The 21,274-nt window shown below is 32.8% G+C and overlaps 12 protein-coding genes across 12 annotated transcripts; 4 read left to right on the forward strand and 8 right to left on the reverse strand.

The window, feature by feature from the left end:
* Positions 1-43: 43 nt before the first annotated feature.
* Positions 44-580, reverse strand: T551_00007 (ubiquinol--cytochrome-c reductase subunit 8; the record flags this gene model as incomplete). The annotated part of the gene is made up of 5 exons (XM_018372274.1): positions 44-82; positions 146-209; positions 265-405; positions 452-509; positions 553-580. 5 exons carry the CDS (start codon positions 578-580, stop codon positions 44-46), a joined length of 330 nt encoding a protein of 109 aa, XP_018231214.1.
* Positions 581-708: 128 nt separating this feature from the next.
* Positions 709-1,781, forward strand: T551_00008 (prohibitin subunit PHB1; the record flags this gene model as incomplete). The annotated part of the gene is made up of 5 exons (XM_018372275.1): positions 709-960; positions 1,010-1,117; positions 1,164-1,349; positions 1,391-1,486; positions 1,530-1,781. The coding sequence occupies 5 exons, from the start codon at positions 709-711 to the stop codon at positions 1,779-1,781; spliced, it is 894 nt and encodes a 297-aa protein (XP_018231215.1).
* A 318-nt stretch (positions 1,782-2,099) lies between these two features.
* Positions 2,100-3,705, reverse strand: T551_00009 (V-type proton ATPase proteolipid subunit; the record flags this gene model as incomplete). Its single annotated transcript, XM_018372276.1, has 6 exons — positions 2,100-2,173; positions 2,227-2,403; positions 2,445-2,507; positions 3,328-3,423; positions 3,538-3,592; positions 3,634-3,705. The coding sequence occupies 6 exons, from the start codon at positions 3,703-3,705 to the stop codon at positions 2,100-2,102; spliced, it is 537 nt and encodes a 178-aa protein (XP_018231216.1).
* Positions 3,706-4,514: 809 nt separating this feature from the next.
* On the forward strand, positions 4,515-5,132 carry T551_00010 (uncharacterized protein; the record flags this gene model as incomplete). The annotated part of the gene is made up of 1 exon (XM_018372277.1): positions 4,515-5,132. One exon carries the CDS (start codon positions 4,515-4,517, stop codon positions 5,130-5,132), a length of 618 nt encoding a protein of 205 aa, XP_018231217.1.
* Positions 5,133-5,465: 333 nt separating this feature from the next.
* Positions 5,466-7,229, reverse strand: T551_00011 (phosphoprotein phosphatase CDC14; the record flags this gene model as incomplete). Its single annotated transcript, XM_018372278.1, has 6 exons — positions 5,466-6,175; positions 6,218-6,546; positions 6,588-6,778; positions 6,823-6,915; positions 6,967-7,139; positions 7,184-7,229. 6 exons carry the CDS (start codon positions 7,227-7,229, stop codon positions 5,466-5,468), a joined length of 1,542 nt encoding a protein of 513 aa, XP_018231218.1.
* A 361-nt stretch (positions 7,230-7,590) lies between these two features.
* T551_00012 (snoRNA-binding protein NHP2) lies at positions 7,591-8,262 on the forward strand (the record flags this gene model as incomplete). The annotated part of the gene is made up of 3 exons (XM_018372279.1): positions 7,591-7,823; positions 7,869-7,906; positions 7,988-8,262. The coding sequence occupies 3 exons, from the start codon at positions 7,591-7,593 to the stop codon at positions 8,260-8,262; spliced, it is 546 nt and encodes a 181-aa protein (XP_018231219.1).
* Positions 8,263-8,440: 178 nt separating this feature from the next.
* T551_00013 (uncharacterized protein) lies at positions 8,441-9,330 on the reverse strand (the record flags this gene model as incomplete). The annotated part of the gene is made up of 2 exons (XM_018372280.1): positions 8,441-8,866; positions 8,914-9,330. The coding sequence occupies 2 exons, from the start codon at positions 9,328-9,330 to the stop codon at positions 8,441-8,443; spliced, it is 843 nt and encodes a 280-aa protein (XP_018231220.1).
* A 467-nt stretch (positions 9,331-9,797) lies between these two features.
* T551_00014 (uncharacterized protein) lies at positions 9,798-10,829 on the reverse strand (the record flags this gene model as incomplete). The annotated part of the gene is made up of 1 exon (XM_018372281.1): positions 9,798-10,829. One exon carries the CDS (start codon positions 10,827-10,829, stop codon positions 9,798-9,800), a length of 1,032 nt encoding a protein of 343 aa, XP_018231221.1.
* A 1,330-nt stretch (positions 10,830-12,159) lies between these two features.
* T551_00015 (alpha-factor pheromone receptor STE2) lies at positions 12,160-13,335 on the forward strand (the record flags this gene model as incomplete). Its single annotated transcript, XM_018372282.1, has 2 exons — positions 12,160-12,910; positions 12,956-13,335. 2 exons carry the CDS (start codon positions 12,160-12,162, stop codon positions 13,333-13,335), a joined length of 1,131 nt encoding a protein of 376 aa, XP_018231222.1.
* Positions 13,336-13,718: 383 nt separating this feature from the next.
* Positions 13,719-15,563, reverse strand: T551_00016 (protein disulfide-isomerase domain; the record flags this gene model as incomplete). The annotated part of the gene is made up of 6 exons (XM_018372283.1): positions 13,719-13,960; positions 14,004-14,113; positions 14,162-15,012; positions 15,148-15,231; positions 15,277-15,340; positions 15,400-15,563. The coding sequence occupies 6 exons, from the start codon at positions 15,561-15,563 to the stop codon at positions 13,719-13,721; spliced, it is 1,515 nt and encodes a 504-aa protein (XP_018231223.1).
* Positions 15,564-15,896: 333 nt separating this feature from the next.
* On the reverse strand, positions 15,897-19,050 carry T551_00017 (MCM DNA helicase complex subunit MCM4; the record flags this gene model as incomplete). The annotated part of the gene is made up of 12 exons (XM_018372284.1): positions 15,897-16,278; positions 16,325-16,533; positions 16,575-16,944; positions 16,990-17,105; positions 17,148-17,311; positions 17,351-17,710; positions 17,760-17,936; positions 17,981-18,052; positions 18,093-18,360; positions 18,425-18,728; positions 18,772-18,880; positions 18,936-19,050. The coding sequence occupies 12 exons, from the start codon at positions 19,048-19,050 to the stop codon at positions 15,915-15,917; spliced, it is 2,628 nt and encodes an 875-aa protein (XP_018231224.1). The 3' UTR covers positions 15,897-15,914.
* A 582-nt stretch (positions 19,051-19,632) lies between these two features.
* On the reverse strand, positions 19,633-21,102 carry T551_00018 (uncharacterized protein; the record flags this gene model as incomplete). Its single annotated transcript, XM_018372285.1, has 10 exons — positions 19,633-19,737; positions 19,785-19,867; positions 19,908-20,064; positions 20,109-20,238; positions 20,282-20,410; positions 20,452-20,609; positions 20,653-20,802; positions 20,854-20,888; positions 20,935-20,967; positions 21,018-21,102. 10 exons carry the CDS (start codon positions 21,100-21,102, stop codon positions 19,633-19,635), a joined length of 1,065 nt encoding a protein of 354 aa, XP_018231225.1.
* Between the last annotated feature and the right edge of the window lie 172 nt (positions 21,103-21,274).

Below are 21,274 nucleotides of genomic sequence, written 5' to 3' on the forward strand. Positions count from 1 at the left end.
AAAAGCAAATACACAATTAGATTTAAATTTAAAAAATCCAAAGCTATTCTTCCATCGTGTCCACCGTCTGGACTGACACAAACTAGTAACAAGACATTTTAAGACTCGGTCAGACTCTAATTATATATAAGTATACTAAATATACTAGCAGCCCCAAAAGTCCCACCTTAAGCTCTTCCTGACCCGCTTTCGAATATAAATACTCATTCCTGTCACAAGTTCATTAAAATAAAGAAAAATAGCAAACTTGCTGTATTTTCACACCTTCTAACTGCCCACACATAAATACTATATCCAGCCATTAAAGGCACACCGAAATATAGAATCTGCTGGCAACATCGACGATATGTATTAAAAACTGCACTATGAAGCATGCCTGCCAAAGGATGCTGTGAACGCGGCGATCTATACGTCTCCATTATAGACTATTTCTCACAAAAACACAACTCACAATGAATATGTAATAATGCCTTTCTGAACCGGCCCTCCCATATTACCCCACCATCCCACTAAAAATAATGAGCTTCTACTTCATAAAAACACCTTCCTTACTATATTTCTTTCCTGCATCACCCGCCATAATTAAAACAGTTTTTATAAAACACGCTTCATTACAGATCAAAAAATCAAGTTCAAAAAGCAAAACCACGTGACAATCACGTGACAACGGTAACGTAAAAAACGGACGTCCTTAAATTACATATAATAATGGCACAGATTCTTGATAAGCTTTCACGTCTAGCAATACCAATTGGCTTTGCACTAGCCGTTGGACAAGCTTCTATATATGATGTGAGAGGAGGATATCGCGGTAAGAAGAGTTTTTGGATAGAAAATACTGATGAAGCAGCTGTTCTTTTTGATCGATTTGTTGGGATTAAAAAAGAAGTGATTGGAGAAGGCACGCATTTTCTTATCCCGTGGCTCCAGCGTGCAATTATATATGATGTGAGGACAAAAGTATTTTTTTCTTGTGTTTTTTCCAGCTTTTTTAAGCCATCATGAACAGCCACGAAATATTGCAACGACAACAGGAAGCAAGGATTTGCAGATGGTTTCATTAACGCTGCGCGTATTATACCGTCCAGATGTAACGAAGCTTCCAAAAATCTATCAAGTTTGTTACCAAAAAGCAATTTTCTACGACCTTTTTACATTTATAGTCTTTAGGTCTTGATTATGATGAACGAGTACTTCCGTCAATTGGAAACGAAGTTTTGAAATCAATCGTTGCACAGTTCGATGCAGCAGAGCTAATTACCCAACGAGAAGTTGTTTCATCAAAAGTTCGAGAGGATCTCGTTAAACGTGCATCAGAATTTGGCATTCAGCTTGAGGATGTCTCTATCGTATGCTTCACCATATACTTTTCATCTTTAATACATCCTAGACACATATGACATTTGGTCAAGAATTTACAAAAGCAGTTGAACAAAAACAAATTGCACAACAGGACGCAGAGCGTGCTAAATTTATAGTCGAAAAAGTATTTTTCACAGTGCATACTTTCTTAACTTAACCAAAATTAGGCAGAACAAGAACGACAGGCCTCAGTTATTCGTGCTGAAGGAGAGGCTGAAGCTGCTGAAACCGTGTCAAAAGCACTTCAACGTGCTGGAGATGGACTAATTTCAATCCGAAGAATCGAAGCAAGCAAAGAAATTGCAGCAGTTCTTGCAAATTCTAAAAATGTAATATATCTTCCGGGCCAAAACACAGGACTTGAACATGGAGGTACACTGCAGGGGGCAAACTATTTGCTAAATCTTGGTCATACATAACAAAATTGTCATCCTTAAAATATACATTTATATTGAAACATAAAAAAGAAGAGTATATAAAAAATATACTCTAAATCAAACAATAGTTAAATATTAATGAGAATAAAATTCTAAATACATAATTAAAAATTATTTTTTTTAAAAATGTATTAAAAGCTAAAATATGCATAATGATGATCAAAGCAATTAATATTACTGACACATTATACCAAGAATCATTATGTATCAGCTGAAAAATACAGTCAGCAGAAGTTAGTACAAACAAATGCAGCCAAATTAATACTGTGAATGCTGCATGTACTGTGATAGCCCTCCAACTTAACCACAAACTGCATCGGTAGTCCGTGTGTTAAGTAAAAGTGCAACAATAAGTCCATATAAACCAAGCACCTCTACACAAATTAACTATGACGCAATAAAAGTGCTATTTCGTTATTCCACAAACCGCTAAAAATAAGAATAAGAATCATTCCGACATAAAGTCGAGGCTGCTGTGCTGTGCCTCTAACACCCGCATCACCAACAATGCCAATTGCAAAACCAGCTGCAAGACCCGACAAACCAACGGCAAGGCCCGCGCCAAGCTGAATAAAGCTTGTATAAAGCGAAATCTGCTGCTTGACTGCCATATAAACCACTACCCACTTAATATTCCATACTTACGACCGCCCGAAATTAACACGCTAACAACTAGCCCATAAATTGCAATAATCCCTGCCATTACCACTAAAAAAGCATGTTAATCAATATCTTTAAACAATCACAGTGCTCTGCACTCAAAACGCCCAGAAACAAACGAAAAAACATGCAACAGCAATAAACCCATAAACAATAACAAAAAAAGAGTAATAAGCAACAAGAAGCAGTAAAGAATGAAAGAGCAGCAGTAAACCGTTAATAAAACAAAATATCCATAAGACAATTACACAACAATTATTAAGCAATTGCTTATCGTTAAGCTCCAAAAAGCTTCAAAATAATAACAAAACAGTCAATAAACGCTAAACACTAATACCAAACACTCAATACTTAATGCTGCTTTCAAAGTTTACCCCAATATTTAATAGATCATTAGACTTATTTCTTGCATACTAAAAATCCTGTATTCCATAAAACCTCAGGAAATGTATTGCTCTATTCAGAATCCAGCACTTAATATCCGATGCTTTATTCTATACTTTTGTTCAGAATATAGCTTCAAAACTTAATTCTAAATCGAGCTTTATATAACATTTCCAATAATATACAAAGTATTTTCACTAAATTTTCATTATCTTTTTTTGCACTTTCTTAATACATTTCAATATATTTCAATGCATTTTCAACACTTTCCATAAATTTGTCTATAACCCGTTTCAATATTAAATTCAATGTCAAACTTAATTCAAAACTAATCTTTTATTTTTTCTTAATTTATTGTTCCTTTATTATTCCACCTAAATCTTAATTCACTGCTTCTCTTAACTTTATCCTTCACTCATCACCTCCATAATGCTTTGCATTTTTCAGCGTTTCGTTCAGCATTTTCAATAAAATTTAAGCTTACCAGGAATAGTGTTTTTAACAACAAGTTCTGGGTGAAAGACGCCCATTGAAGCAATGCCCACACCTGACTTAGCTGTACCATAAGCAGCACCAAAACCTAAAAATTGTAAGTAAATAACAATAAAGCTACCAGAAAAGCAATAAAAAAAGATCTAGACACTTTTGCCAGAACTTCTTGTGCTTATGTTTCAAAAATACAAAAGGGACCAACTTGTAAAAATAATTGCTACTGCACATCCAATGACTCCAAAAAACGGCGCATATACCTATGCAAGTCAATATTGGTGCAAAAAAAACATAAAAACACATAGAAAGAGGCAGAAAAAAGACAATTAAGAAAGCAACACCATAAACAACACATATCCCACACCGTATACATTATTCTATGTACACTTGACATACATGCGTATACACAGAAATTGTCACCCATAAACGAACATATGCTTTCTTGTCTATGCTTTATCTATGCTTTAAAAAGAATTACCGGGCAAAGTTCAGTCGTCATTTGCAATAAAAAGTGCTTAAACCTTCAAAATATCACCAATTTATCGTTAATTAAGAATTGCCGTCGACAAGTGTAAACCGTATATTCATCGACAGAGTGTGCGGTGCACAAGAAAAACGAAAAGTAAAAGAAATTAATAAAAGATTAAGAAAAACTAGAAAAATATTAAAAAGGATCAGAGAATACATTTAAATTAGCATACAGTTAGATTAGTGTGCTCTTATATCAGAAAAAAATAGATTTAAAACGCATGTTAGAAGTGTGCAGAGTTTTTAAACGAACATAGAATTATACACGTATAAGACAATACAAGAACACATAAAATCCATATAATTCGGCAGTTTAAGGAAAAATATCTACAGAAAAGTATTTAAATAGGAGAAAAAAGCCTATAGACGCGTAAATTAGTGTTCAAAGTGCGCAAAAAGAGCAGATTTGATATAGATATAATCGATACATTGGTGATATAATTAATACAAAGATATAGCATGATTATGCAGAAGAACGGAAAAATTAACGGACAGTAAGAAGGGAAGAGTTATTATCATCCAAAACGCTTAAAATTAAATACAATACGACAAATTTAGTGTAGCAACTTAATTGAGCAAAAGCCCAGAACTAAGACACATCTAATCAAAACATAAATATATATATACAGTTAAGTGCATATCTTTGAGATAAGCATGCGGCAAAGCCGCTTGATCCAACTTTCACGGCATATACGGTATGCACGACAAGGAATATCGTGGCGTGTACCCTTGCATCTTGGATGCAACAGAATCAAATTTCCATGGATCTCAAATGAAGTATTCCAGGGGAGTTATTATGAACGGGTGCACAATATACATATACATATTTCTTATATAGATTTAGCAGTATCTCTTTTTTGGTCTCAGCATCGGCCATTGACATTATTTCATAATCTTCAAAATGATTGGGATAAAAAAAATTCAAGCACTCACAAAATTTTTGAAGACGAATTGCATACATCATTTTTCACAGATACAAATAAAACGCATTATCTAAACAGTTTACTTAAAACACATGGAAAAATTGTACCACAGTTTCAATCTTTAAATGTTCCAGTTTCAATGCATCCAATACAACATTTAAATGAGAAATTTTCATATTTCTTACCGATAGAAAATATAAATATTCTTTTTACAAAACCATTTAATGACTCCTGTGTGGAAAAACAAGCAACAAGCGTTAAACGCAAACGGCGACTTAAAATGAATAAACATAAGTTTAAGAAACGCAGGGATAGGCAGAGAGCACTTCGGAAACGTATTGGGAAATAAAATTTAAGGCATAGTGTGTTTATTTTTGATTTTATATTCAAGAAATAGATAACTTATTGATATCTCATTGAAAACAAGATCCAATACATTGGTTTGGTCAATTAAAAAATAAAAAAATATATCTTAAATTCATTAATCCAGAAATCTAAGCATATTCGGAACAATCATTATTCTCTCATAATATTTAAAAAGATACAATATTACATTGTCATTTTTATATTTAATACGACCTCATGTTTTATAAACTTAAAAAAGGAAAATCATTAACAATACTTTTCAATGAAATGGCTAATGCAATAATATAGAATTTTCAAAGTTGATATTTATAATATATTACACTCTTCCTCTTGAAGATCGATTCTTAATTACTCTTCCATTTACAACACCCATCGTATTCAATACAGCAGTATTACTCGCACTAACAGATCTCTTTTTTTCTACATGATTTATCGTCTTTTTAGATACAGATATAAATGGATTATTTTGTTTCAAAATTTCTTTATGTTTACAATCCACAGAATTTACAGAATCAATTATATCATCATCATCATCATCACAATTTTTTTGTGGAATTTTGTCTATTTCAAGAATTTCTTGCTTTATCACCTCTGTTAAAGCCTCACGTAAACCACTTCCAAGACTAATTACACGGGTTCGTTTTGGACTACTTATATTTTTACGTGGTTGACCGGGTGTAGGCACAGGAAGGGGCGTATTTTCGACGGTATTATTCTTAATATTACTAAGGGGGCTTCTTGGTGGTGTTGAAAATTTCGTTGCTTTTGTCCATCGTGGAAGAGATTGCGATGACCATTTTTTAAAATGATGTTGATTAATATGAAGCCAGTGCTGTTGTGGACCTACGACCATTCCTTTGCATACACTTACTAAACGACTTACAGCTTTTTTATTTTTACCTGGTCTCATTGTTCTCATATATGCAATCACTTCATTTGCAGTAAAAGAGTATTTATAAATAAGATAAGCGCCTATTAAGCACCCAGTACGACCAAGACCAGCCTTGCAATGTACTGCTACAGCAACTGCTTTCTATTAGTAGACTTTCTATATTTAAGTATGCATACGATCTTTTTCAAACATTTCTTCAGCTAAACCGCAAAACTTACGTACTACTTCTAAATCAGGACACGTTCCATCCTCAAAAAACATATCAACATGTTCTAACCCTAAATTTTCAAACTGCTTTTTATCATACAAAGGCTTATTTAGTCGAATAACCAAACCAACTCGATGACTAGAGAAATAATCCAAAACACTAGTAAAAGTAGGAGTAATGATACTTTTCTTATTTCCATGGGAACCATAACCTGGCTGCACAGGACTTGCAAACGCAATAAAATGAGGTGTAATCCAATTTAAGTCACCGTATTCTACTCGTTCATATGTTTCATATCTAATATATGTCAAAAAAATATATTAAGAGGAGAAATCGACTCTTCTAAATCAAGGTTCTTTATATTTAAAATATTTGCTTCTTTAGCTTTCCAAAGACCATATACACAGTCCTGAATCGAAATTCCATAATCTGCAGGTGCATATCCTGCATCTCGAAAAGGCATATAGGGCGGATCAGCTTCAGTTAATGGTGCTAAAGCAAGATGTGGTGGCCAATTTTGAATAAGCACCTAGACATAAAATAAATAAAAATTTACCACTTCTTTATACATACCATATAACAAGCAATAAGACATGCAGCACATGTTCTGTTTCGATTATTATTTTTTGAATATAGGATAAATGGTTTTTCTCGAATTACAGGATCCTATGTACAAGTCAATCACATTTAAACTTAAAAAAACATAAATAATTTTACGGAAAGCATTTCATGCATTTTTAATGAAAAACGATAAAGATGTCCGATATTTAATGGTCCAAAATCATGATGAAATGGGTTGTAAACAAGAGAATCATCAATTGTAAAAAAATGAAATTGAGAAAGAATTTCTCCATTGGGATTTTCATCAAGAGTTGTTAGATAAATACGATCTATTGAGTCAGACTTAAATACAATTTTTCTAGGAATCTTTTACTCTCCAAAAACTCAAGCATTTCACCCGAAACCAAATGTTTCTGCATCTTGAAGAAATTATCCAATCGAAAAATGTTTCCTCGTTTGAATAAAGATTAATGTTATCGGACAACAATATCCCAATTAATAAACCTTTTTATCTAATTTTTTGATACACTTTTACCTAGTTTGTTTTTACAATTAGTTTACACACAACAAATGGTCTCCCTAGCAACGGTGTAGAAATTTACAAGAATATATTGTAAAATATAAAAAGCATAAATTTATACATAAAAGAACACTGTTTTATACACTATTCACATTCAAAAAGTCCACTGTTTAAGAATTTAATATAAGTATACTTTCCACTTATTTTCCGACTTAGTGTCTGTCCGTAACATATAGTTTTCAAACACCAAAAAATAGCAAATGGGAAAAAGTAAGAAAGAAAAAAAAGATGAAAAAAAAGGTACATTTAATCCTTCAAATAAGAAAAAAATTTCAAGAAATCCTCATTTCTTTATAGTAAAAGTAGATAATTCTGAAAAAAAACATAAAAAAACAGACTCAGATGATTACATTGATTCACTCTCGCCTATTGCAAACCCATTAGCACCTAAAAAACTTAGAAAAAGAGTCCTTAAAACTCTTAGAAAAGGAAAGTTTATATTTAGCCTGGATTTTTTCATTTGTCTTATACACAACAGCATCTCAAGTGAAACATATTCAACGTGGCGTCAAAGAAGTCGTTAAAGCCTTAAAACGGGGCGAAAAAGGGTATTTTACACTCTAAAGTCTTACTTGTTGTCTAAGATAAACAGATTAGTCATACTAGCTGGTGATATTTCTCCTATCGATGTAATTTCACATCTTCCAGTACTTTGTGAAGATTATTCATGTCCATATGTCTTTGTTCCATCAAAAGAATCACTTGGAGAAGCATCCAATACACAGAGACCTACAAGCTGTATCATGATTATTCCTGGGGGAAAAAACAAAGACTTATCTACAGCTAAAGAAACATACATGGAAACATATGAAGAAGTGCTTAAGCAAATTGAAAATGCACATACATGGTCCCATAATACAGATGAAATATAAACGCTTTATGCCATTATCATACACAAGCATTACAAATTATTAACACATCGATATAGCCTTTTTAGTCAAAAAAATCAGATGAACCTTCACATACTGCGCTTATGTACACCCCAATAACACCCTTTTACTCTTATTTTCAAACCTATTAACACAACAATGCCATTTTCAGCTGTATATACTACCATCCCCGTGCTAACCCTACCAAACTTCGTGCACATTCTTCCATCTCATCTTCTCCCATCTCACTTTTTTCATTTTTTTCAGATACAGGTGGCACATTTTCCTTGCCCATAGAATACGATGCATATTTGCCCTCAAGTTTTCCATCATTATCTTTATATATTCCATAGGTATTTTTGTTTTCTCGCAAAATATTAAACATTACTTGTGCTTTGCCTCCTTCGTTTGTCCACAAACGGAGACTGGGTATTCGTTTAAAAGACGAAATTCTATGTTCTATGTGTTGCTGAAAACGCACATCAACCTCCCGATGACAAGACTGTTTTGTCGCCTGCGAACTAGAAACAGTCCCTAAATGAACATTGGACAGAACGGAACATGATGTTTGACGACGCATTGCCTGACGTTTATTTTGAAACCAAATCTAAAATAAACATTACAAATATGAAACCTATAAATGATAGAAAACACCTGAATTTCACGACTGCCCATCTTATCTTCACTTGTAGACATACTATTGATTTTAGCAGCAATCCTCTCTCGATTCAACAAGTTTGGTCTCTCATCCTTAAGATATTCTTCTTCTAATATTGCTAGTTCTTGTGGTGCTGTTCTTCGTCGTCGTCGTTTTTGACGAGACACCTCAGGCAACCCTACCTGAGAATCAAGAGCAGATGCCAAAAGATTCGACTCTTGATCCTCTGAAGATTGAGAAGCTTCTGGTGTCTTCAGTGCCCCAAATCCCGAAAAACTATCCGTTTTTTCTGACTCAGTTACTCCATAACTATTTAACATGCAATCTTTTAATAAAGAATCCGCAGACACATCTTTTTTAGCCTTGCACTCCAATAAAATAGCTTTCTGAGGTATGCCAGAGGGAAAGTGCATGCTTTAGCCTATGTTTTTATCTTATTCAAAGTTTAAAACACTTATATTAGTCAAATTTAAAAGAATAAAACAGAAAAAAGACTTACTAAAAACAAAACTTAAGCAGCCCCTCTTCTAAATCTCAAACCACCTGTTACCCGTCTTTTTACCAATTTTTCAAAAAAAAAAATAATTTTTAAAATTGTCTGTCTCTTCAAAAAAACTCGATCGCGTGTAGTTATAAATCACGTGATCTAATACGCGATACGCGTCAATGTGGTGACCAAGAATCATTAAAGATGACAAAAGAAACAAAGAAATAGTTTCTAAAAATTCCAATAAGACGCCATAAAGACTTCTGTTACCAATGAGAGCAATACAAAAAATTAAAAATACCCATATAGACCAAAGCGTATTAGTATTAGAAAATTATCCTAATCAAAACAAAAATATCATTATGTAAATAAAAAAGTATAGATGCAATATCATTAACTATTTTTTCGAGTCAAGAGACGCTTCAGTAATTGACGCCAGCGAGATTTCATCTTTGTATTTTTAACAAAGCTTTGTTCATCGTTCCCTGTAATATTATCAGGTGGCTTTAAAGTATTACTATCGCCTATAAAAAGAAAAGCATCACTCATGTCTCCCTGAGGCAGATCACCCTGCACTAAATCAGGGACTGAGTTATCAGAAGTAATATTAGCCTTTTGGGAGACAGATAAATCATTGTCCGTCGTTGTACTATCTCCTATAGACCGTAGAATAGTTCTCTTGCTCTCTAATATACCGCTAGAAACACTTCTCGAAGATGAAGGAATTTGAGTTAACGTCATGTCAGTATCTTCAATGATCACACTCATTTTTCGCTTAAGAGGGTAACCATGACGGTAACAAGAACTATGAAGAGAATTTCCAGAAGCACGTGTATATGACGAAAATACAGAAGACACACTACGTGCACGTCGATGCCATCTTGGTGTTCCAAAAACTGTGGAATCACTCTTTTCTGTCAAAATAGCTGCATCCAAATCAATCAATGGCTCCCAAGCCATTGAACACGAAGCCTGCAACGGGGCATATTCTTTTGTAGTTGGTGCAACAGGCACTGTGCTTTTAGATGCTTTCTTTTTACATAATCCTCCAAAATATAAATGTGCCAATGATGAAATAGACTCTACCAAAAAACGACTGTGAAATTTTGGATGCTTCTTTGTCGAATTTTTACTATTCAAAAACACAGCAGAATGACTCTCATTATCCTTCTCTTTATCGTTACCCAATCCTTGCTTACCAAGACTATCACTCACAGAACAAACATCCCCTGTATTCACTAGGGGATCAGTCTGTGGTGCACCATTCAAATCAGAAGCAAGCCCTATAGAACTCCAATCCAATGAAACTGCAGACGATCGTCGATGAGTACGTCTACGAGGAATATTTTGTGCTACTAAACTCGAATCTGGAACTGAACTATCATCTGCAGGTACAGAAGACGCTTCAGAATCAAGCTGTGACATTAGTAATCCTAGATCCGTGTATTTTGGCGTCTAATTCTCCAGTGCTGTAAAGACGATGCACTTAATGAAAATAGACAAGAAAAAATACAGATTTAAATACAAAAACAAATAATTAAAATGATTTGTAAAGAAAAAGAAAGTTAAACCCTGTTTTCATTAAGAATTATGCTATTCAGACAGTATTTTACCTTTAAATAACTATTTCCGCTCGTCAAGAATTACCAGAAATCGATAGCAACGAAGCGGTTATATGAACAACTGCTGCAGGCCCAGGAGGAAAAGATAAAAAGATACAGAAAAATAGAAAAAAAAAGGTTCTAAAAACAAATCATTTAAACAACATCCTTATAAAGTATCCTCAGTATATCTATGTGTATATTTTACACCTCGGTACGTCACGTACAATCTAGGCACCTAGGTATATACATAAATATAGAGAATCTATATACATAGAAAACCTATATACATAAAAGACAATATATTAGATATAAAAAATAATATATTAGTGCATATAAGAAACTTCAATACATCTAATTATTATCTTAATACATATACATGAAAAATTTCTCTATAACATGACTCAGAAATACAGATCTATAAAAGATATCCTTAAGAATCTGCAGATATATTTAGTATTAAAATATATATAATTAAGTTTTCTAAACAATAAAACACAAAAATACAACAAAATATATATAAACATAGTGCATATATACTCTAAAACAGAAATATATGCACTACAAAAAGATATTTTATATCTACAAAAACAGAAATATATATATATAACAAGGATATACCATGTTGGTACGCACATTATCAAAAAAATATAAAAGGAAGGAAGATCCTTCGTCTCAAATAAAATTTTAATTAACATTACCAACCACAAGATAAAAAATATATAAGAAAAAAAGGGCAATAAAGGGCAAGAAAAATAAGAGTTTAAGTCTATGAAAATCTATGAAAATATCAAGTGATACAAAGATAAAAGTATCTCATAAGGTGGCTTAGAATTATTTGAACAGCGCCGATTAGAACACCTATGTATGATATACTCTATAAAGAAGATATCGAAGGAAAATAGCGGGACAGCCGGTTAGCGTGAAAAAAACAATCGTAATCTTTTGAAAATTAAAGTATTGTTAAATCTAGCTTATGCGGCGAAGTACACTTGTAATAGAACATGCAGGAAACTAGCCTCACTTTGCTAAAAATAAAAAGTGTTTTGACAATGAGTTAAAATTAAGCATCTAGAAAGCAATTATGAAAGCAACAAAGAAAAAGCGTTTTTTTACATATAGAAATCAAGAGTACTCTGAAGCATACGAATGCAATGTCTCTTTCTACAGTAAACCAGACTGTCATTCTTAAGAATTCTCATGGAGAGAAGGTCAAATTTTTATTGTCAGATTTTGACATGTTTTCTCTTTCTAGAGCACAAACATCCATGATATTTTCTGCACAATGTGCAATGAGTGCTTTGTTAGCAATTATTCTTCTATTAACATCAAAACGTGAAAAAGCAAAAACATTTCTTTTCTTTTTAAACATGGCTGGACTAATATCTGTATTTATACGAGGATGCCTTCAATGTGCTTATTTAACTGGTACATGGACAAGCTATAGTGTTCAATTTCTCGGAGAATTCGAGTTGTTATCATATAATGATTTCTATGTCTCAATTATTGCATCATGCATGCCTATTTTTATCATCTTATTTATTGAGCTTTCTCTTCTTATTCAAATTAGAGTAATCTACGCATCACACAGAAAGTTACGAATGCCGCTCACAATAATTTCTTGTGTCATAATATCAGTAGTTATACTATTTTGGGTAATTGCTGCTATTCAAAATTCAATGGCGATTTTGTCTCAAACACATTTTGGAAGCAGTGGTATTTGGGGTGCACCTTGGCCATATACCGCCGCCCGTATTTCATTTGTTTTTAGTGTATGTTTAGGATGTTTAGTTTTTGTTTCAAAATTATTTTTCGCAATTTACCGTAGACATAAAATGGGTATCAAAGATTTTGGACCAATGCAAATCATATTTATTACAAGCTGTCAAACATTAATTATTCCTGGTATCTTTTTTTTTCTTTTTTTCCCTTTACTCTTAACACTTTTAGCAATCTTTATTATTATTGATTTCTGGGTAGATATAACCGGATTTAGTTCATTGACTCAAGCGTTTGTTGTAATGTCTTTACCATTATCTTCTCTTTGGGCATCATCTAAAATAGAAAAAAATAAAAATAGCATGGCACAGCCATACAGTGAGCGTATAAATAGCAAGGATTATAGTGTTAAAAGCTCTCCAACTTCGCTAAGTAAATCATCTTATATCGACTTTAAACAGCCCCCTTGTTATTTAGATTCTGGGAAATCACCATGTATTCCTTCTTTTGAATATAATGGAAATCCTTTTGATCAATTTTATGAAAATGACAGAAATAGACTCAATATATTTATAGAAGAATCAGTAGATATATCTTCAGAAAAAGCATAATTAAAATACTTTTTTATCTCTCAATAACATTTCTCAAAACATTTTATTAATTTATGATAAATATTTATATATCTCCTTTGATATTCCTTTGATACAGATATATCACTTTTGATTCAAATTAGTACATATATTCATATACAAATTAGTCTTTCATTATCTAGAAATATTACCATTTAAGAATTTAGAATAAACAATATAAAAACCATAGATAATACTCTAAAACCTTTGCACATAAACAGGGCATTTTATAAATTAAACACAAATCATTTAGCTTCATTATAAAGACATTATATAAAAATACATAAATATAGTTTATCAAATACATGAATATCATATAACATATAAAGAGATATACATGAATTCGTAAAAATTAAACCATTCAATCACAGCTCATCATGTTCTAATGGCCCAGTATCTGGTGAACCAGACTCTTGCTGCGTTGGCGGTTTAGAAAGATAATATTGCATCGCATTGACTTTATGATGGCCTCTTTGATGAATAAACTCAATAAAACTTTCAACTGTGCGAGGACCACTATATTCAATAGGGTTTTCTTTATTATTAGCAGTAAAAAGCATAATTGTAGGAAACCCTCTGATTTCCAAATTATCCGGAAGATCGTTTGCTAAAAATGTAAAAATTAGTTAAAAACAATTATCAAATAAAACCTGTAGCATCAATTTTAGCAATTATCACATTTTTATTTAATTCTGAATTAGAGTTAAAAAGACGACCTAAATCATCGTATTTGGGTGCCAAATTTTTACAATGGCCACACCTTTAACATTATTATTAGTAGGTCATTTCATTAACTTATCAAACATACCACGGTGCATAAAATTCAAGAAGAACATCTTTGTGTGTCTCAAGAACCACATCTTTAAAGCTGTTTGCTACTACTACATATACAGGGCCCTCTTGTGTTTCTGGTACCGGCTCTGACTTAATAGTAGGAACAAGATGACCAGAAACATAATCATTCAAAAACTTATCAAGATTTTCTATATGAAGCTCCAATGTCTGATCAAATGGGAACTTCTTGTTTGATTTTGTTTCTTGAATAGCAAATGCTGGCCAAGTTTGTTTCAAATTCAAGTTTTCAGCATGTCCACCATATAAAGTTGCATCAATTGTGACTAAACTCACTTTCCCCTTATATTTAAGAGCAAGCGGGAGAAGCGTAGCTTCAAACGTCTTCCTTTCTTCCACTGAAGAAACAAAAATGCAACCTATAGGTATTTTACTGGAAATGTATTTTTCATATGTTTCAGGAAGAAGTTCGCCAAACAAAGGAAGACTTTCTGAGTTAATGAAATCCTCTAACAAACCATATTCGTATTCTCCCCGATACACAACATAAACATCATCCTCCTTTTTAAACATATAAACAGCCGGAGCATTTACTTGAACTTTTCTAAATACTTCGGGATCTAAGGATATACCAAAAGAATATTTATTATGATATTTAGAAGCTAAAGAAAAGTAAAGGTCATTCAGCGGATTATCTGGACTATCCAAAAATGCCATAACAACTATTTCATCCGATGTTTTAAATTCTTCAAAGTTTTCTAGAGACACAGAAGTCACAACAGGAAGTGTCTGCTTAATCATATAAGAAATAATAGAAGCTGCCTTTCGAGGTCCTTCGTAAGGCGCATGATTACCATCTTTAAAGACCTATAAAGAATTAGAAAACTAAAGATTATCCAGAATAATAAATACTGCCATGCAGGGTCAATGGCAAAAAGAAAAATACATTAAAACATATACTATCCAACAAAATTTACCCTACTAATCATATCATGCACTCACCTTAAGTGTAGGATATCCTGTAACACCGTACGTTTCACAAAGACGTGTTTCCACTGTACAATCTACTTGAATCAAAGTAATACCCTACAAGCTGTATCAAATAAAAAGAAAAAAGGAGAAAATATATACCTTTTCCTTTAATGCTGTTGCAGCTACTTCATACTCAGGTGCCAAGGCTTTGCAGTGACCACACCTATATTTTTTAGACTATTTTAAAACAAAAGTAGAAAAAGCTCAAAAAACAAAACTAACCATGGAGCAAAAAACTCAACGAGAAAAAGCCCATTACCCTGTATTGTTTCTTTAAATGTTTCTTCATTAAGATTTAATACATCAGAAGCTTTGACAAAAGTCTGAAACACCAAAAACGTACAAAAGAAACGGAAAAAAGACGAGAAAAAAGTAAAAAATGCCATTATCAAATAGAACAACAACCTCAGGTATCAATTATATATTGTCTATCCTGAAGAAGTCGTTCCTGCCGCCGTCTGCAGTAAAAGATAACGATCGAACCAATTTTTTTTTAAATCAAGTTGGGACTTTGAAAGGGTTTAAACCTAATATGCAGAAGTGATAAAAAACAGTGAATGTTGTCATACATATATTATTGTCCTTATCGTATAATTTAGTTACTTTTCTTTATAAAACCCATTTAATGCAAATATCAAGAAAATAAAAAAATCTCGTACTTTTTAATCATTATTTTTCATAATTTTGACTTTATAATATTCTTATATCCAAAAAAGCTAGCCTTGCGCTAGTCTTTACTAAAAAACTCTACGTAAAATACGCTTAGAACCTTCGCCTAGAATCCGAATATAATCATCAGCCTCAAGAGATCGCAATGCTTCATTAAATTCATTTAAATTAACATCTATAGTACTCTGCTCACTGAATTTCTTAAAAAGATCAACAAACTTGACAGACATGCCATGTACTGTCATTTCTTCCAACAATTTCAACAATTCCCGCTTTAGATCACCTTTGGCACGACGCTGTACAACACCTTCTCCTGTATAAATAAGATCCATGTCTATTTTCCCAGATGCATCAGTAGCATAATCTTTAATAGCAGACTTCATAAGGCGTGTAGCCTCTTGTACATCTTGCAAAGTAACTTCATTACTTAATCTTTCAAAAAAGTTAAAAAAATAATGCATTCCGTAAAATAATTTACCTCATTTTTGCATGAGCCTCACTTAAACGAATCATACTTTCCAACTGCCGAGTCGTTGCTGTAATCCGTTTTTCCGATGCTTTAATATCCTCTCCAAGCTTTCTCATTTCAATGTAAGCCCTAACCAATTCATCTGCAGCTTCTTTATTTAAAACTGGCTGAATATTTTGCTTAGCATAAGAAATGTACAAAGTCAGTAACTCAAATGACTAAAAAATATCAAAAAATGCAGCCACAGCAAACAACATACAATCAAAGAGGTTTTACTTTCAACTACTTGATTCTCCATATACATTTTAACAAGGTGATGAGCTAGCCGTCTGTCATTAAATTCATCTATTTTGTCCAAAATCAAATATACTAAATCAAAACGACTTAGTAAAGTAGGAGGAAGATCAATATTTTGAGGAACAGATAAATCTGGGTTATATTTGCTACCAATAGGATTTGCAGATGCCAAAATAGATGTACGAGCATTTAAGGTAGTAATTATTCCAGCTTTTGCAATAGAAATAGTTTGTTGTTCCATAACTTCATGCAAAACAGATCTTGTTGAATCTGACATTTTATCGAATTCATCAATGCAACATATACCACCATCAGAGAGAACTAAAGCACCACTATGATTATTAAGCAAAAATATAAGTACATTTATTACCACAAACCTTTCTAAGACCAATTGTTTTGTGTCTTGATCACGGGTAATATAAGCTGTTAATCCAACAGCAGAACATCCTTTTCCACTTGTATAAACTCCTCGAGGAGAAATTTTATGAACGTACTTTAAGAGTTAATATCGATTTAATACTTTTATATTAAATACTTGCAAAAGTTGAGACTTAGAAGTAGAAGGATCTCCACATAACAACACATTAATTTCACCTCTAAACCGTGGAGCCCCCCCTTTAACAAATTCTTTATTTGAACCGCCAAAAAGCTGAAGTAATATTCCTTTTTTAACATCATCCATTTCATAAATACTAGGTGCTATACATAATTAATTAAGCATTTTTATTAACACTTTACCTATAGATTTCGTCAAAATTGAGTATAAATCTGGATTCCTAGCCAAATCTTTTATTTTTGCTTCATCTTCTTCAAGAAATTTGCGAACTTCAAGATTTGTAGAAGTAAATTCAGAAATTTCTGTTTGAAGAATCGAAGGATCTATTCCAATTCTTCGACTGTCTATTTTCTGGATATGCACAACATCAAAATATGTTTTGAAGAGTGATTTAATAGTTCTTTGACGTAAATTTACACGAACAGGAACAGAACGAAAAATGCCAGTCACCTTTATCCTATCACCTGCTTTTGCAAAGTCCACCAATTCATCATAAACACATAAAGAAACAGAATGAGGAGTCTGTCCATCTGGTACCTCATCTATTTTTTATTAATTTACAACATTTCCTAAATAAAAATACATTATCACCAGGTGTTTCTTGAAGTCTTATAACTTGTTTATCGGCAAACTCTGATCTATTATGTACAATTTGCATAGAATTATCAGAAGAACAAACTTCACGAGGACAGCGAGTCGGCTCAGATATTCTGCCTCTATCAATTTCAACAATTACCGTATGATGACAAACATCACATCGAAAAAATGCTAAACATATTTAACAAAAATAAAATCATGCAAACAATTTAAACCTTGCTTCATATCTGGAATAATAGGGGTAGCACGAATAACCAACCCCTTAATACTCACTAATTTATCAATATCTTGATCATTAGTGATACTCAAACAATCAAAAATTCGTACCATTAGGATTCAAATCCCGTATATTTATTGTTTTAGAAAGACCAAAGGGTCTTACTTTATAAATATTATTTTCTACTTTTGAAATTTCTGTTTCAGTAGCATGATCATCTATCAAGGTATCAAGAATATATTCTTTAACTGTTTGATCCATAATGGGTATAATCTCCTGAGGATACGCTTGCAATTGATAAGTAAGTTTTTTAGCTGGAGGATAAGATTCAAGATCGCGTGCATCAATGTTTAAATTAGTTAAATCCAAGTCATACATCTATACAACGTAAGAAGATCAAAAAAACAACCGAGATAACTTGTTTTAGCATGTTAACATATACCAAATCTTCGCCAGTTTCGTCCACTACTGTATTTCCATCAAATGCCATTCGATATTTCTTTCTAAACTGTTTAAGAAATGTTTTAAATGTATTCATGCTCTCTTGAATAGAAACATTTGTCCCCCATATAACTCGGACAGTTTCAGATGTATTTTCAGATACAGGGTCAAATACACTCATTGTATTTGTATCTGATGTTGCATAGCTAGCCTGTGTACCTGAAATCCGTTGAAATGGAGTTGATAAAATATTTCGAGGATGAATATCTCCACGACGTATCATGCGAGGAGTACTTGAATGTGATCTTTCTTATCAATAATAATAGATAAAATTCTAAAAACGCTTACAGTTGACTTCCAAAACTACTCTTTATTGACTGCTGGCTGTAAGTAGTAGATAGATGTGGTGTCATTTTTTTATGTGGAGATGACGTATAAAGCAATGGAGATGAAGCACCTTGTTGAATATAAGCATATAGCCTTAATATAATCAAAAAAAAAGCAAGAATTACCGAATTGAAGAGATGCTTTAGGAGTTGTATTTCCCGACTCAAGTGCATCATCTGCAGGCTGTATAGAAGATGAAGATTCAGGAAAAAAAAGAGGAGATGATGCTTTAGAAGTCATATATACTGAATGCCCCTTTTATATATGTTTATATATATGTTTATTCTGATATTTTTTGGAGATTTTTATCTCCAAATAAAATGATTCGTTAACGTAACGTTAAAATGTAGATTCTTAATCGATGAATAGTTAAAAGCAACTTACATAAGGATCCCTTGAAAAAAAGAACATAAGAAAACATAAACATAAAACTACCCAAAAAACACGAAAACAGATTCAAAATAGATATTTTCTCTTTAAATAACAGATTTCCATCCATTTTTCAATTTTTTTAAAAATACTAAAGCGTAAAGAACACATGTGTCATATTTAAGTTAAACAATTACTATTATAATTGAAACAATTTGTGCTGCTAACGCTGTGAACACCATCGAAAACAATGATACGATATGTGGAATTCATATGATTTCCATTATCTAATTATTTGTAGATAATTATTCGTAGGCTACAATTAAAGATGCTTTTTATTAAAAAAATAAATATCATGTAAATCCATCCAAAAAATGTAAAAACGCCAATCTTTCCATAATATCAAAAAATAGATCAAAAACATACAAAACCCAAAATCATCACCCTAAACAGCTAAAGCATCAAGTTTTGCAAATTTTGGTTAAATATAATGTCTGAAACAGAAACCATAACATTCTTTAAAAGGGTAGTATCCGTCGCATTTGTAAAATGCGTATACTGCTCAATGGATTAAATGATGGAAAAAAGGAAAGAACACTACGTACAATTGTTTTTTGATGATTCCTATTAAGTTTCAGGAATTTCTGCCGGAAAAAAAGACAAGAAGCACGATAATCACTTTGGTTATCTAAAAATGAATATACAAAGATCAAAAAAAAGAAACTTACCACTATTGAAGTCCGGGAAGTAATTTGAAATCAAAGAAACGTGAAGCTTAACCTTAAAAAGGTCGATTTTATTCAAAAAAAGTATAATAGACGTATTAATAAACCATTGAGAATTGCAAATCGAATCAAACAAAACCAATGCTTCCTGCATTTGATTCTACACTAACGTCAAATCCATGCAAAACAAGAAAACCCTCATACGGCGCCATTGTCTTCCGTCAAACATTGATCGTACCCCGAAATAGCCACAAGAAATAAAACTGCCGTAACATTTTCGAAACAGTGAATCCATTTTCTTCGCTCAGACCGCTGTCCGCCCACATCAATCATCCTCGTCCCATTCAGTCCCCCCAAAAATAACAACATATACACACCTATACATCAATCCTGACACCTTGAAACACGTCTCCGTAATACCCGTCGTTTTTAACCGACACCGTAAAATATCTTGATCCGTAGGAACATATTTCCGATCAAATAATCTATGAATATTTTCGAAAAAACTACTCCTTAATCCAATCCTAAAACTACCATTCCACCTTACTAGAAACAATTATCGTGCAATGCATATTCATTCCCACGATTAACTGCACATGTCACTCCTGCATCTTCCCACAGTGAAATAAACGGCCGATAATACTCTGGAGGCAAATTCTCCCGGTCTGTAATCTCCCGGTCTTGTAGTAGCAAGTCCAAATATTGCTATATACCATATTAACCCTAAGTATCGATACCATCACACTACTTCATTTTCCGGTCGGTCAAAACAAATATCAAACTCCTCCATTGCCTCAATAATCAGCCGCATCGACTGAAGCATATTTGAAAAGACAATTGTACGATAATATTCTCTTTCTTCCTGTGTAAAGCCCGACATGTGGATTAGTCGCATTTGCTAAGAAATATAAACAAAAGCCCCTAAACCCCCAAACCAGAGGCACTTTACCTTAAGAATCGTCGTCTTCCCACTTTCACCAGCGCCTATAACCCTCTATTTGGCCCATATTCACGCAAAAACAGTGCTTACCAAGCAACAACACTTTTACTTCCTGTGCATTTTCTAGACATATCTTGTCAAAATCAACGCATATATCCCGAAAAATCACATACGGTCTTCATCTCTCCGCAAATACGCCTCAATTTCTCTTGACCGCAAGGTTTCTGGATCATATGTGCACGAGAAACAACATCCCATTCTTTTTATACACTCCAAAATGCGTTTTTAGGAGTATATGCACTCCTTTTCCCCTATTTACACTGCAAAATCTCAAAAAATCTGCACAATTTTGCCGCAATGTTTCTTACTCTTCCGTCCAGACAGTGCAGCTTTTTGATGAGATGTTGCTAAGCAACAAAGCATCGATTGG

Source organism: Pneumocystis jirovecii, assembly GCF_001477535.1.
Source record: "Pneumocystis jirovecii RU7 chromosome Unknown supercont1.1, whole genome shotgun sequence".
NCBI lineage: Eukaryota > Fungi > Ascomycota > Pneumocystomycetes > Pneumocystales > Pneumocystaceae > Pneumocystis > Pneumocystis jirovecii.